Genomic DNA, 14,441 nt, shown 5'->3' on the forward strand with positions numbered 1-14,441 from the left:
AGTCTTAACAAATCATGATTTCTGAGCAGAACATGTATTCCTTCAAACCATTCTGCCTTTTTAATTCACAAATGTATCTGTATGAAACAAATATTTGAGTTCATGTATGCTGACTTGTTATAAGGCTCTCATTCTTTCCAGCAAGAAAATAAGGTCATCTGCAGAGAGACTAACTGGAAAGAGTAGGTCCCCTGTCAGCCTTACAAGCTGGAGAATCATCAATTTGGGGATTAAACACCAAAGAGCCATTCTGCCATGCTCTCTGTAACAGATAGTAAAGCAATCTGTTAAAGGCCCAGCTGCTTTAAATATCTGCATAAGCTCTCCATGTTGCTAGAGAATCATGGGCTGACATTAGGGTCAGTGTTCATGCAATCACTTGTCTAACTAAAGACAGCTGGTTGTCTGGAAGAAGTGATGACAAACCCAATTTTGTCATGAGACAGTTACTCTTTTGAATATGGGGGTAGTCAGGCATATTGCAAGATATTAAAATGGAAAGAAGGATAGACTCCTCCACTGTCAGCCCTTCATAATCTTTCCTAGCTCTGGATGTGCATGTTTTCTACTTGTTCTCAGCTTCATAAAAAATACTTTGGTTTTTTGTTTTGTGGGGTTTTTTTTGTTTGGAGTAATTTTATAACATGTATTCTTGCAGGACTTAGTAAATGCTAAATAAACACAATTAAATTCTTTATTTCCAGAGAAGATACAAGAAGCAATCTCACAAGCTAGTCTCCGTTTGAATACCCCATCGCATTGAGATAGTCAATTCAAATGTTCTTTTCTTCTCCCACCTTCCCCATCCAGATGCCCTATCTTGTAGTGTCCTGCATGGGGAATCATTATTTCTGACCATATAGGCAAATATCTTCTATGGGCAATGGATTTTTAGACAATTTTTTAAAGTTAATATTTGATTTTAGGCTGTCTCCCATACAGAGCAATATGATCCTTCTTAACTCTGTCAAGAGAAATGACTGATGGCTAGAAACCACAGTATGCTACCCCTCTGCTTCTCCTTCTTTCCTTTTACCCAAGCTGTGCAGATCTGTGGTAATTGTCATGTTATCAGCCTGAGAATTTGTGTCTTGAGGGAGCATCTGGGCATTTAGTAGAGACATCAACTCAAAGGCACATTTCTGTTTCAGAAATTAGAAATGTAAGTAATTTTTTTCATTTGTATGTAGATGTATGTGCGTGTTTCTGCAGTAAAGCCACTTTCAAAAAGTCAATATTTTGACTTTATCAGGTATTGACTTGAGAATGGCAAGACTCAAACCAGAACACCATGGATATGTTATTTTATTTAGCTCTTACTGTTTTGTTTTGTACTTTATTTTTCTTCCACATATTTTTAAATGCAGCTCTTGCCTACAATCAGTATTCTGGGATCTGCTGCTCCAGGTATTTCCCCTGCTGACTTTAAAGCGTAATCCCTTTTCATTCCGTTCCACCACAACTACAGGAATATCAAGCTCAAGTAGAAGAAATGAGGTTGATGATGAATCAATTAGAAGAGGATCTTATTTCAGCTCGCAGGCGTAGTGATCTTTATGAATCGGAGTTGAGAGAGTCCCGACTGGCAGCTGAAGAATTCAAACGTAAAGCTACTGAATGTCACAACAAATTGCAAAAGGTAGTTTAGGCTTCATGGGAGAGGAGGCTGATGCTTGCTTGAATTTCTAGTGCTGTTTCACATGCACACACACGCACATTGTGTGTGTCTCCTCTAAAGACTAGCATGGTTTGTCCAACTAAAAACATCTTTCAATTGTACACTCAATGTAATTTATACTTTGTGTAACTGCTTGTGTTTAAATTGCATAAGGTGATGACTGGATAGAAGACCAGTGTACTACAACTTTTCCTGAGACTTTTATATATTTTATATTTAAGTTACAGGTTAAAGATCAAGGAAAAAATGAAGCAGGAGAGTTGTATTCCAAATTGGAGAAGGTATGCTACTTCAGCATCCTGGAGTTTGCTTCCTGGGTCTTTCATGTTATGCACAGAAACCAAGAGTGTCTTTGGCTAGTCAGTGGCATTCACAGCCTCATGTCCTTCTCTATTTTATTTTATTTTTCTTTTCATCTTTTCTTGATGTGATTCACTGTTCTTCCTGATTTGATATAAAGCTATGTCTGGATATCCTGCTCTTAACGGCTTGTGTTCAGAAGCTAGGCAAGGATAGGCCGTTATGTGTGAGTTTGGAGTTAGGTTAGGAAGTGATACATAAGGGTTTTCTTTATGGATAAAGAACAGCAAATGAAAAGTAAAAAGAATTTTGAGTATTCTCACACTGAACAATCTACCCAGTGACCAAAATGTGAAATCAACCAGAAATTAGTAAAATGGGAGTAGATTTGCCAAGGAGCATTTTGGTGTGTGGCATTTATAGGGGAGATTTCTGTGAAGTGAATTAAAATGAATACGGTATCATAAGTAGAGAGCATTTTTTTTTCTTTTTGGTTTTACACCATTTTTTCCCCCCATCTTTTTATTTAACTGTAGATCAATACAGAGCAACAGGCAAAAATCCTGGAGCTGCAGGAAAAGCTGACAAAGGTAATGTCTGGGTGGTGAAAGTGAATTTTCCACACGGTTTTCCAATGAAACCTTAATGCAGAGGAGGGGTGTGCTTTGTTTTGTCCTCAAAAATAGAATTAGTCATAGCATGGGGGATGATAAGGAAAAGGGGGTGGGAACTGGTATCTGAAATCATTGGTGTTCTCAATATGCTTTCAGCTCTTGAGACATGTCAACAGTGTTTATTTTTACAAATGAAGCTGAGTCAGATCTGGAGTAGTGTAGAGAAATTCTGATTTAAAAGGCCAGTTTGGGTGTGCCGTATATAATGCACTAGGCCCTTGCTTCTGAAGACAGGGTTCAGATGTTTTTAACTTACTAGTAAAACACATGTTGGCCTTGCTTTAGTTTCCTGGTATGTAAGCTGGAGGAAGTACTAATATCTCATGTTTGCAGTTGTGGTCAGTCTGTCACTTAAGAAGGCACTGTACGAAGAGTAAGGGAACTTCTCTTGCTGGGATCTTTCAGCAGAAAAGAAAGGGGTTGTCGTAATAGTCCACTGAGAGAGCTTTTCAAGCTTGGCATCTCCTGAGAGAGAGCTTTTTCAAGGGTTAGTGATCTAAAATATGAATAGGAGGCCAAAAGTGTGTAGAAATAGTACTTCTCATATCTGAAACCAGTCATGTTTTAATGCCCCCTCCCCTTTTCTCCTTTCATTAATTACAAGGAATTACCTATAGGCCAATGAGTTATTCTTCCAGTGTTTTAGTAAGAGTGTTTTGTGAGTTCTTTCCAAGAACTTGAGCTGAATTTGCGGGTAGACGTTACTTCTAGTACATAGAGACAACTAGAAACTTGCAGTACAGCAAGTAAAGCATGTAGATCTACTGCATTTTCATTTTTTTATGAAACAAAAAGGAATTATGTAACAGAAGTTAGAATTTGGGTTCCTGTACGTGTTTGTAGGTTGTCTTAATTTTAGATGGCTAGGCCAAAGTTCTGTAACAATCAGAATGTTGACCATCTCGAGGTTATGAACTTTTCACATACCAAGTTTGTCTGTGTGTGTTTTTCCTATAATACCTTTTCTTTTTTTTTTTTTTTTTCTTTTTCTTCGGACCTTTAGGCTGTGAAAGCTAGCTCAGAGGCAACTGAACTTCTTCAGAATATCCGTCAAGCAAAGGAGCGAGCTGAGAAGGAGTTAGAGAAGCTGCAGAATCGGGAAGATTCTAATGAAAGCATAAAAAAGAAATTGCTTGAAGCGGAGGTGAGTGGAGAATGTCTATCCAGAGGAAATTAGTTACTGGCATGTGTCTCAGTTTAGGCACCCTCATGTGGATGACTGTGCACAGCCTGTATTCCTGTAGTAACTATTTACAGGAAAGTGATGTGGACACTAATCCATTAAATAGCATGTATTTCTTTGAAGAAAACTGAGAGGCTTCTTATTTTCAGTGAGGACTCAATAAGGACGTATGGTTACCATAAGGGATTTGAGGCATGATGGTGATTTCAAATATAAAAGACTACCATATATTGACTGCTTCAGATGATTTTTTTCCAAAAGCTACTCATTGCTTTGTGATAATGCAGAGTTGGTTAGCCTAAATGGCAGTTAATAATTGCTCTACAGGAACGGCGCCATTCTCTGGAGAATCAAGTGAAGAGATTAGAGACTGTGGAACGAAGAGAAAACCGTCTAAAGGAAGATATTCAAACTAAATCTCAACAGATTCAACAGATGGCAGAAAAAATTCTGGTGAGTAGAGGTGAAAATGAAAGATAAAGGGTAGGAGTTTGTTAGAAAAGCTAGGAAAGGAACGGAAGACATAGAATTGCATTGAGTAAGGTGGAAATTGTTGAATAAAGGGCATTGTTTCTTGTACCAGTCATACTAGAGAATGCCTAAGTGCTCAAATTCTATTTGAAGCTTTAGTTACAAAGTCACTCCTATACCTTTAGTCTTAATACTGCTTTAAAATTCTAGTTGTCTCGGTGGGAGCACTTTTAAGTCAAGTTAGTAATATTTAAATGAATTACCTAATGATTGTTTCAGAAGCGAAACATTCTCAGGACAGGATACTGCAACAATAGAAACATTGATATCTAGTTTTTAAACTAAATTGCAAAGGAATTTAGAGGTCAGATCTACTTGAAATGCTTACATTTTGAAGCAGAGAGAAATTAGTTATCTAAACTGTCTGTCTGGGGGAAAAAAAAAGGTGATATTTGTCAGGAATCCATTTTTACCCACATATCTTCTCTGATGGCAATTTCTTGTTTCTCTCCTTGTTAAACCTATTAAATCTTTATAGCAAGTTGGTATGTCAGTCTACAGTGAACCAAGCAGAGGGTGTTTCTAATACTTTTACTTCCCTGGGACACAAGCATGGTTTTATAGCGAAATAATTATATTAATTTTGTGTTTCTCATGAGTTCTCTTTCTATGTTGCCAATATGAAAAGGAAAGACTACATTTAATTGGTAGCAATCTTGAGCATAGACACACCTGAGGAAGGCCAAAGGCCAAATGAAAATGTATAAATAATGGTATTTCGAGTCAACAGATAACCCATACTTGTTCTGGGTAATAGCTGCATAAGTGGACTTCAGCATTAGAATGTCAGAGCACTCTCAAGAAAAGTAGAATCAGCTCTTTAGCAGTGCTGATTTTTTCAAATTGTTTTGATAACATGAGTGCATGGTAAGTGGGAACTATGGTTTTGCTGTGCAGAAAGCCAACTTTCTGTTTAGAAATAGTGTAAAACTTTGAATTGTTTCATAAGCCCTTGTGTATATTTGGGGATTGTTCCTTGGTTTTGATTACATTCTCTGTGGAAGAAAAACTGGAAGAGAATGCAGAAATATCAACTAATTGTTTTACATCATGGGATGTGTTTAGCTCTTCTTATAGATAGTTTCCACGGAGTTCTGACAGAAATTTGGAGACACACAATAGTATTTTTATAAAAAAGTCAGTTGTTGAAGAAATAATCCTACGAAGTCTTTCCTAGTGCTCCATCTGGGAGCACAAGGTAATAGTACTCTTTTTTTTTCTCCACTTCTACCCTGTTCATTCCCTCATGACTTTTGACTTTTCCTGGTTTAGAAAGGTAGGAAGGGAGCTGAAGGTATAGAATTGCATAGAATAAGGTGGAAATTGTTGAATAAAGGCATTGGTTTCATGTATACTCAATTAGCAGTTCCTGAGAAATACCTGTTGATCTGCCTGTAGAGACTTGATTAAGAAGTAAGAAAACAAGTTAGAGAAGTTATTACTGCTTGAAAGTGTAGATCATTGTTAATAGCATCATAGCAAAGTTAGCACTACACAGAGAATAGTGAGTGAGAACTGGAATGGTAAGAGGTTACCTTGAGTTAGCACTACACAGAGAATAGTGAGTGAGAACTGGAATGGTAAGAGGTTACCTTTTTAAGCCCACACTGGCTGTTAAGTGCCACTGCAGAAACTGATGAAGCTTCTGCTACAGTATGAGCAGTCTGCTGGTAGCTTTGAAACTGCTGCTGCTCCGGTTGTCTGATTCTTTGCCAGGACCTGAAACGTGTGGGCTTCTGGGGGAGGTTAGTTGTCCCTCTTGTTGCTGGGAGACATATTTCAATTGCAAAAAGCAGCAATCTCCATTCCTTGCAGAAGTGTTGGGTACTAGGCACTGCAGATGACCTACTTTTGGTGAACCTCCTCTTTGATTCTCACTTCTGGAAAGAGAGGTCTGTTGCAATTACTGGAGCAAAAAAGTCTTTGTATGTTTTCAAGATGAGGAAGATCAGCAAAGAGAATACGAAAAGAGCTAAAGTAGAAATATCGGGAAATTTTCAGTGATGAAGGCAGACAGAAGACCTGGATGCATCCCAGAACCTGAACTTGTCTCTGCAAGAGTCAATCCAGTGGTAGTGCATGACAGACCTGGTTCTGCCTTTTGTTCTAAGGAAATTGTTGGAATGGCAAATATGACAATGAATGAGCATAAAGTTCTAAGTTAAACTCTTGCGAGTTGCCTTGTTGAAAGGGGATTATAGATATAGTCAGACAGCAGAATGGTTCAAACTATCTGATGTGAAGTACAGAGATTAAAAATATTCTGCTATGTTCTACCACGTATATTGCATCCTGCACTTTTCAATTTCCAACCAATTTCTAAATATTTATTCTGACAACATCCGTCTGCAGAATATAGCCAAGTAAATACTATTCCCACTCTTTGAATGTAGTATGAAAAGCAGAGACAGCAGTGCCCCATTATTGAGGCTTTCTGTGAGAAAACAAGTGAAAGACCTTGTTAAAAATAGATCTGAACTTCCTGTGATGCCACTGCAGCTATGAAGTGTTTGTAACTGCTTGTTTTCACAAAACCTCCTTGGCCCATCTTTGGGAATACGGTACTGGGAAATGGAGATTCATACTGTGGAAGTAGAAATCTTTGTCTTTAGCAGTATATCTGCTTTACGGTAGATGCATCACCAGCGATATGCAAAGCTTAAGACTGATAATGTGCAGCTCTTATAATTCTTTTTCACTATGACAGCCCTGGTCTTGGGATTTTTATAATGTGAAGCCTTAAAAAAGAGAATGAATGAATGTTTGATACCTGTGTAACACATACACACAGCACTTACTACTTTGTGTCTGAATATGAATCTCTGTTGCTTTTAGGAGCTGGAAGAAAAGCACCGTGAGGCTCAGATTGCAGCACAACATCTGGAGTTGCAGCTGAAGCAGAAGGAACAATTCTATGAGGAAAAACTCAAAGTAAAAATATCTTCTTATCATCTTCCTACAAGCTTTTGTGGGTAGAATGAGTTCAGGGTAAAATAGTTGCCTTTAGGCTGTGATTGCTTTGTCTTACGAGTTGCCTTTTTGCTTACCACTACTGAAATATTCAGAGAGCTTGTGGAATCTGAATAAGTTTTTCTTCTAGTCCATGCCATTGTACTTTATCTGTCTTTAGCACTGCATTTAAACAGGTGGCATTTGAAGTCAGACCTTAGGGAGGCAGTTGTTTATTGTAATTTGACTATTGCTGACTAAATAATACTTCATGCTATTGGATCTCACATCCTGAGAAAGCTCTCGGCTCCTACTGATGATTTTCTATGACTATTCACACAGCCTACCTGCAAGTTTTAAATTCAGCAAATACTGGAGCGTTTCTGAAATTCCATCTTTTTGGAGCTGTAACATCTGCCAAGAAGCCACAGAAACCGCCCACTTTGTTTTTGTCTTTTCCAGGGTAGCATAAGACTAACAAATGGTTAGAAATAGAATCAGACACCATCTAAAATTAGGAAAAATAAATTGGGAAATAAGAGTATGTGCACTGCCTAAGGATTTTTCTAAAGAACCTGCAGTATGTCAGTAAATGCATTTTGTCAGAATCTTTGTTTCCACTAAGCATAATCTGTTTTCGGCAATTTTAATCTAGTACATTTACCTAGGACTTTAATTCTACATTTCAGCTTAAATGTGAGAGGATGTAGTATTTAAGAGGAGAAAAGAAATTTCTGTGGGAGAAATATGAAGGGAAAAAAAAGAGAAGAAAGAAGGTTTCCCAGCAGACCAAAGCATGTGGTAATCAGTAATGAGAGGAAAGTGATAGAAAGCAGGAAGATCAGAGGTAGATGTTGGGAAAGGAGAAGTGATGACATAAAAACTGGAAAAGAGGATAGCGATTAGAAAAAGAGAGCCAGTGTATTACAGGGACATATGATACAGGGTTTAGTAGGAGGAATCAGGAAGCTGGGTGAAAGAGGACATGGGATTTTTGTAACTGGAACTATAAAACATATCCTGTGGTGTCCGGGCTTTGTGCTTCTGAAATCTTGTCTTGAAGGAAATGACCTTCAGTTTAACAACTGATTTAAATCTCTGAACATACATACATACGTAGCATGTGTTTTTACAAAAAGGTGACAGTTAGTTACTTCAGTCCTGTTCCTAATGAAAGGTGTTCGTGCCACAAAAAGAAGTCTTTTACTTAGCCGTTTTATTTGATGTCTCCAATGTGAAGAATTTATGGAGTCTCAGTTGCCTTCACATGCATACTTATGGAACTTACAAAATACTTCTGAGCCATATTGGTAGGGCAGCCAAAGGATGTGCACTTCCTTACTTCCTCTACTATGCTATTGGGGTATAGAGTTTTTCTGTTGTCTGTTGCATTAGTATGGAATATTTCCTGAACACAGTTTATATGAATTAAAATAATAATTAAAACGATCTACAGTATCTTCACGTCTTCATAAAATTCCATCATTAAATTCAGTTTCAGAGATAACTGAGGGAGTGCTCTTTTTTGGAATTTGCTCTTCCGTGGATGTCATGCAATTGCATCTTGGCTTTAATTTTGCTTGAGATATGATCAGTTGCTTGAAAAAAAATTTCTATCTTGATAATTTTCTTTCTGCTTGCCCTTTGCCCAGTGAAACAGATATAATTTAGACAAAAGAAATGTCTTCATTTAGGTGTTGGAAAATCAGATGAAGAAAGATCTTGCAGATAAGGAAGCACTTGAGAATATGCTTAGAAGACATGAAGAAGAAGCACGTGAGAAATGTAAAGTCCTGGCAGAACAGAAGGCGGTATGTATAGTTGAACTGGAAATTGAAGCATTTTAAAAGTAGCTTTCTGAGACTGATTTCAAGCATGATAATCTTGGTTTTGAGGTTTTGTAATGCTGCTGAGCTGTTTTGAAGGAAATCCACTGATTAATACTAATTTTAAAAGACCCTTTTATTTAGTTCAAGGTACCTTTGAGAATATTTCCTTAAAAGTAGCTACGTACCTTGCTGTGTACCCATCATTTTGTGCATTGATAATATAATGGTTGCTTTCCCTAATAGTAAAGCAGTAAAAAGCCGTTCTAATAGTTCCAGTAATTGCATCTGCAATGTTCTTTTGGCCATTTGATCAGTTTCTTTTTACTTTTTTTGTTTCTGGAAAAAGTTCAGACTTTTTTAAACATTGTTTTTATAATCATTTCTATTGTGTGGTCTCAAAGGCACTTTTCTCTGTTTCAGATGATCAATGCAATGGATTCTAAGATTAGATCACTGGAGCAGAGAATAGTGGAATTGTCTGAGGCCAATAAACTGGCAGCAAATAGCAGCCTTTTTACCCAGAGGAACATGTAAGTATAGCAACTGCTATCATACTGGTCACTACTGAACAGTTCTCAGTAAGATCTGTTCTCTTAATGTAAAAGTGGTTCTTTTTTGAATGCCTGCTGTGCTCCCTGCTTGTTTTTCAGTGATACAGAAATAGGCTTGTTCTTCAAATAGTTGTGGTTCACTGCCTGATTTGTACTTCCTCAAACATGACTAGGAAAATTGGTTTGTGTTACAGTGTTTACTTCAGAGTTTTTCTTGAGGCTGGTGCTTTTGTGCAGGTTAAATGAATAGTAATAATTTTAATTTCTAAATTATCTCTGGAGAAGCCTGTATTCCTTTTTTGAACATACATGTTGGTAATAGATTCGTATTTTCCTTGGTTCTTGTGACAGTTACATAACGTTGAAACTGAAAACATTAAACACCTTTCTTTCACAAACATTCCATCCTGTTCTGATGGGTAAGAAGGCAAGTAAGAAAACTAGATTATTTTTTTTTTTTAAGTCAAGAGTTTTTCTGCATGTTTTTTGTTTTTGAACTGCTGATTGCAAGAATGAGGTATTTTGTTACTGAAATGGGCAGAAGTAATGTAAACTAGGAGATACCCCAGCTTCAGCATGCCGCTTCAATTAATTTTGTTTTCTTCCTAACCCAGATAGCAAGAAGGCAGTAGAGATATATGCTAACCCAGCATATATCTCTGTTGCCTTCTTGTCCTCAGCCTTTCTTTATTTCTCATCAATGACTGGTGTAATAGGCAGTTCAGTGTTTTTGGGATATACTACTGGTCAAGATCTAATGTCATCTTGAATCACTATGTAATCAGCAGTTGTTCTTGTGGTGAATCCTTATTTATTAAACACAGAGGAAATATTCTGTGTCAGATCTTTTTGTCTGCCCAAACTTTATTTTGCTTTGGATTTTAGCTGAGATTCCTTTGTCCTTATAATGATGTTTTTCCTTCATAAATTACTTAAAGGCATTCTACTTGAAGTATAGGAAAGAGCACAGGTTGTTTGATATATCCTTCAAGGTAGTGCTAAAGTAGTATATGCTCTTACTGATTTAAGAGATGCGTCAACTTTGGCTGCCTGCAAAAAGGTTTTCAGTATCCGTCAACTGTTGTAAGAATGTCATGTTTGTGGGAAGCGCTTGGATAGATTCACCTATAATATTAAACAGAATCAAGCAAGGATGAATTTTGGCAAAGAGTTGCTTTGGTTTTATTCCTTTTCAGTGGTGATTATGCTTCCAGATATGTAATGGCTCCAGTTTTTGCTGGATTTCAAATATCTGGCAAGTTATTTTAGCCTAAGCAGCCAAAAATATTCACAAAAATAAGTGAGAAATTTAATTGTGTTGCTTTATGCTCCAGATGACCTCCAGTTAATCACCCAGGAGGTTTGTTGAGGCAGCAAAAATCGTAACTTACCTTCAGTCTGAAATAAAACAGAAGTATTGCCTCAGCGTGTACCTGGGAAGCATATGCAAGGTCTAGCGTCACAGTCATTGGTTCTGAACTGAGTGTAAGAACTTAGCTGAGCTAAATGCGTCCTCTGAGAGCAGGGTGCTTGACTGGACATCCATAGGAAACATGGAAAAAAAAATCTTAGAGTAGATTATTAAGAGTTATATTGTCAAGTAATGTAATTTTGCAGGATTGGTAGAAGGTAGTACAGAATTAACAAAATTTTAAGAGAAACTTGCTTCATTATGCATGTAGCTAGTTAATTTGTGCTTATTTTGTGAATTGTGGTGATGAAAATGTACAAATCTGTTGTTGGACTGTATTTTGAATCCACAAAAGCTACAGCTAATCTGAGCATATTTGAAGACGAGAACTAGTGATTAAAGCCTTGGGAGGAGAGAACAACTCTGCTAGCTTTTGTTCCATCAGTATCTCAGGAAACCAGTGAATATCGGGTTCCTGAGAAGATAGCCCAGTAAACAGTAGGAAGTGAAATAAGACCATTTGACAGTTCTGGCTGGCAATAATCTGTAGAGGTTTTTTTTTTTAAAAAAAAAAAAAAAGAAAAGGAAAGGTGAAAAGGGTGCAATGTAGAGAAATGTGACTCAGAAGACTTAAGTTCTATTTTTAGTTTTGTTAAGTCTTCCTATTTCATCTTGAGCAACCCACATAATTTCTTTGGGATAGGATTAATAACAGCTTATCTCATAGAGGACTTCTTAAAATATTAATTCATTATTATATGTAGAGCTTTGTGAGACTTCTAAGTAGAAAGCACACTATAAGGCAGAAGTTTCCAATGCATGATAAAATGTTTCCAGGAATTGTAAATAATGTAAAAAGACCATTTTTTTCTTTTTCTTCTTATTTTCTTTTTTTTTTTTTAATAAAGCTATTCATTTCAAATTATTATGGTAATAATTAATTGTTGCCAGCTCTCAAAATTCTTATGAGCACAAGTTATTATTTTTGTTCACTTTGTAGATTAGGACTTTGATCAGAGACAACAAAGCTTCACTTCAATGTAGGTCAAGTTCTAAGTCCATTACAATTTAAAAAACCAAACCCAACAAAACAACCCACAACACACTACCCCCTCAAATGCTAAATCATAGGGTTTCTCTTTTCTCATTGAAATACATTGTGTGAAGGCAACTATTCTTAGCATTTATTTTTACTGTATAGAAAAACATGTATCAAGGAACTGGTGAAATGAGAAGAATGAACTGCAGCTTAAATATTGTTATAGATTACTGTGTTCAAGGTTAATTTTTCTGTACAACTTGCAAACATGGAGTTTTAGTGTTCTGGGCATTTGTTGATGATTACACTAGTACATGGATCTTTTGCAGACAGAAATAAAGAGCTGACTTTTTTTTCTGGGTGTAGAATTTGAGCTATGAACTTAACTATTCTACTTAACAGGAAACTTGCATGCCTTTTCACTGGGGTGAATAAGGAAGATGTGTGTTAAGGACATTTTGGATTTGTCAGTTGTGCTTTTCTCCTATCAGGAAAGCTCAAGAGGAGATGATTTCAGAGCTCAGGCAACAGAAGTTCTACTTGGAAACACAAGCTGGAAAGTTAGAGGCCCAGAATCGAAAATTAGAAGAACAATTGGAAAAGATGAGTCACCAAGATCACACCGACAAGAACCGCCTGCTGGAGTTAGAGACTAGGCTGCGAGAGGTGAAAACTTGGGTTTAATCCCTCCAAACAAACTTACTGGGATGTAGCTTATTTTGAGTATTATAGCGAGAGGGAGAACCAAGTTGTTTTAGTGCTGTGTGTTATAAAAAATGGAATTATAAGGTGTATTAATTTAGTTTGGTCTAGTAGTACTTTTTTCCTTAGGAGTAAAACCCAAAAAGTTTAAAATTGCCTATTAGAAGGAGATGAAAGTAAGTATTAAGGATTTGTCATTCTTAGACCTAACCGAATGTGAGCTTTTAGATCATCTTGCTTTCTCAGATTATTTGGGTTTTTGTACAATATCCTTATAATATTGTCCAGCTAGAGTGGTTATGGGATAGAGAATAAAAGCTTAGCTATGTACAATGGCCAGCTTAACCATAGCCTTACAGTCTACAGAATAGAAAGCAAAGGACACAAACGAATTGCTGTAAGAAAGCAGGAGACCTGTTGCTTCATGCACATTTTTCAGAAGTTTTCTGGAAAGGAAACCTAACAGTAATATGAAAATATGCATTTTTAAAGGTTTGTGAGCTGTGCTTCATTTTTAGTTTTGTGTGAACTAGTTTGGATCCACTTCAAATCTTCTTTTACCTTCTCCAGTCTCACTCCACTAATTTTCAGCTAAGACTGAAATCTTGCCTTTAGCTAAGAGGGTTGGACGACCAACACATGTCCTTGTTTGACCGGAAGTTGGTTGGGACCAGTGTAAGATTTCTGGCAGGCTTGTCGCGCATCTACAGCACAACAGACAGATTCACTTGGGATAGCAGACAGCCTGAAGAAGGTGCTAAGGTTTGGAATTGATTTTGAGCACTGAGATCTGTTCTGCTGCTTGTTCATTTCTTATCCATTTCTGGAAATGACATGTTTATCCCTGAGTATGCCTCAAGAAAACCTTCAACAGAAGCCATTCAAATAAACCCAGAGCCAGATGATCTGGCTGGTTTCTTTAAAAAGATTCTGAAGGGAAAATTGCAAGTCAGTTGCGAAATGTGTGTAATGTTTACATATACTTAAAGATTAGTATTGATGTTTATGCCTAAAGATTCTCAATTTCAGTGACGAAAGTTCATCACAAACTACTTCAACTTTCATGCTTTTTATATCAACGTTTGGGGTGTGCTATTTGACTCACAGCTGGAACTGTTCTTGTGCCCTTGTTTCACAATTGCCAGGTTGCTTTTAACCTTTACCAAAGCAAACCAGTAGTTTTTAGGTAGTAGGCAAAGCTGTGTCCTTGAATTCTCAGTGACTTAAGCAATCTGTCAAGACGTGATTTTTGGGATAGACATGGCAATGGCATCTTAAAGTGAGGTCTGAAATGAGATTACGTTGCCTATATATTCTTTGTTAGTAACTCATATTCAGGTGGTGCTTTTCCTTTCTTCAGGTTAGTCTAGAGCATGAAGAACAAAAGCTGGAACTCAAAAGGCAGTTGACAGAATTGCAGCTGACGCTCCAGGAGCGGGAATCTCAAATTACCGGGCTGCAGGCTGCACGGACAGCCCTGGAAAATCAGCTCCGCGAAGCCAAAACTGAATTAGAGGAAACAACAGCTGAGGCAGAGGAAGAGATTCAAGCTCTCACGGTGAGCCCTAAAATTTGTACTATGAGCTATATAGCT

At 37.2% G+C, this 14,441-nt stretch overlaps 1 protein-coding gene across 11 annotated transcripts in view; it reads left to right on the plus strand.

The window, feature by feature from the left end:
- The window catches only part of CIT (citron rho-interacting serine/threonine kinase), a 73,765-nt gene that overhangs the window by 27,988 nt on the left and 31,336 nt on the right, over positions 1-14,441 (plus strand). For 6 of the 11 annotated variants that reach the window (XM_027780873.2, XM_027780872.2, XM_027780874.2 and 3 more), the window contains exons 14-23: positions 1,469-1,639; positions 1,900-1,959; positions 2,515-2,568; positions 3,656-3,796; positions 4,163-4,288; positions 7,202-7,297; positions 9,010-9,126; positions 9,565-9,674; positions 12,637-12,811; positions 14,208-14,405. In XM_027780873.2, the coding sequence (XP_027636674.2) occupies positions 1,469-1,639; positions 1,900-1,959; positions 2,515-2,568; positions 3,656-3,796; positions 4,163-4,288; positions 7,202-7,297; positions 9,010-9,126; positions 9,565-9,674; positions 12,637-12,811; positions 14,208-14,405 (1,248 nt within the window). The remainder of the gene's footprint in view (positions 1-1,468; positions 1,640-1,899; positions 1,960-2,514; positions 2,569-3,655; positions 3,797-4,162; positions 4,289-7,201; positions 7,298-9,009; positions 9,127-9,564; positions 9,675-12,636; positions 12,812-14,207; positions 14,406-14,441) is intronic. The other 5 variants (XM_055794718.1, XM_055794720.1, XM_055794722.1 and 2 more) reach the window with 1 other exon arrangement.

The sequence above is a fragment of the Falco peregrinus genome, chromosome 2 (genome assembly GCF_023634155.1).
Source record: "Falco peregrinus isolate bFalPer1 chromosome 2, bFalPer1.pri, whole genome shotgun sequence".
NCBI classification, from domain to species: domain Eukaryota; kingdom Metazoa; phylum Chordata; class Aves; order Falconiformes; family Falconidae; genus Falco; species Falco peregrinus.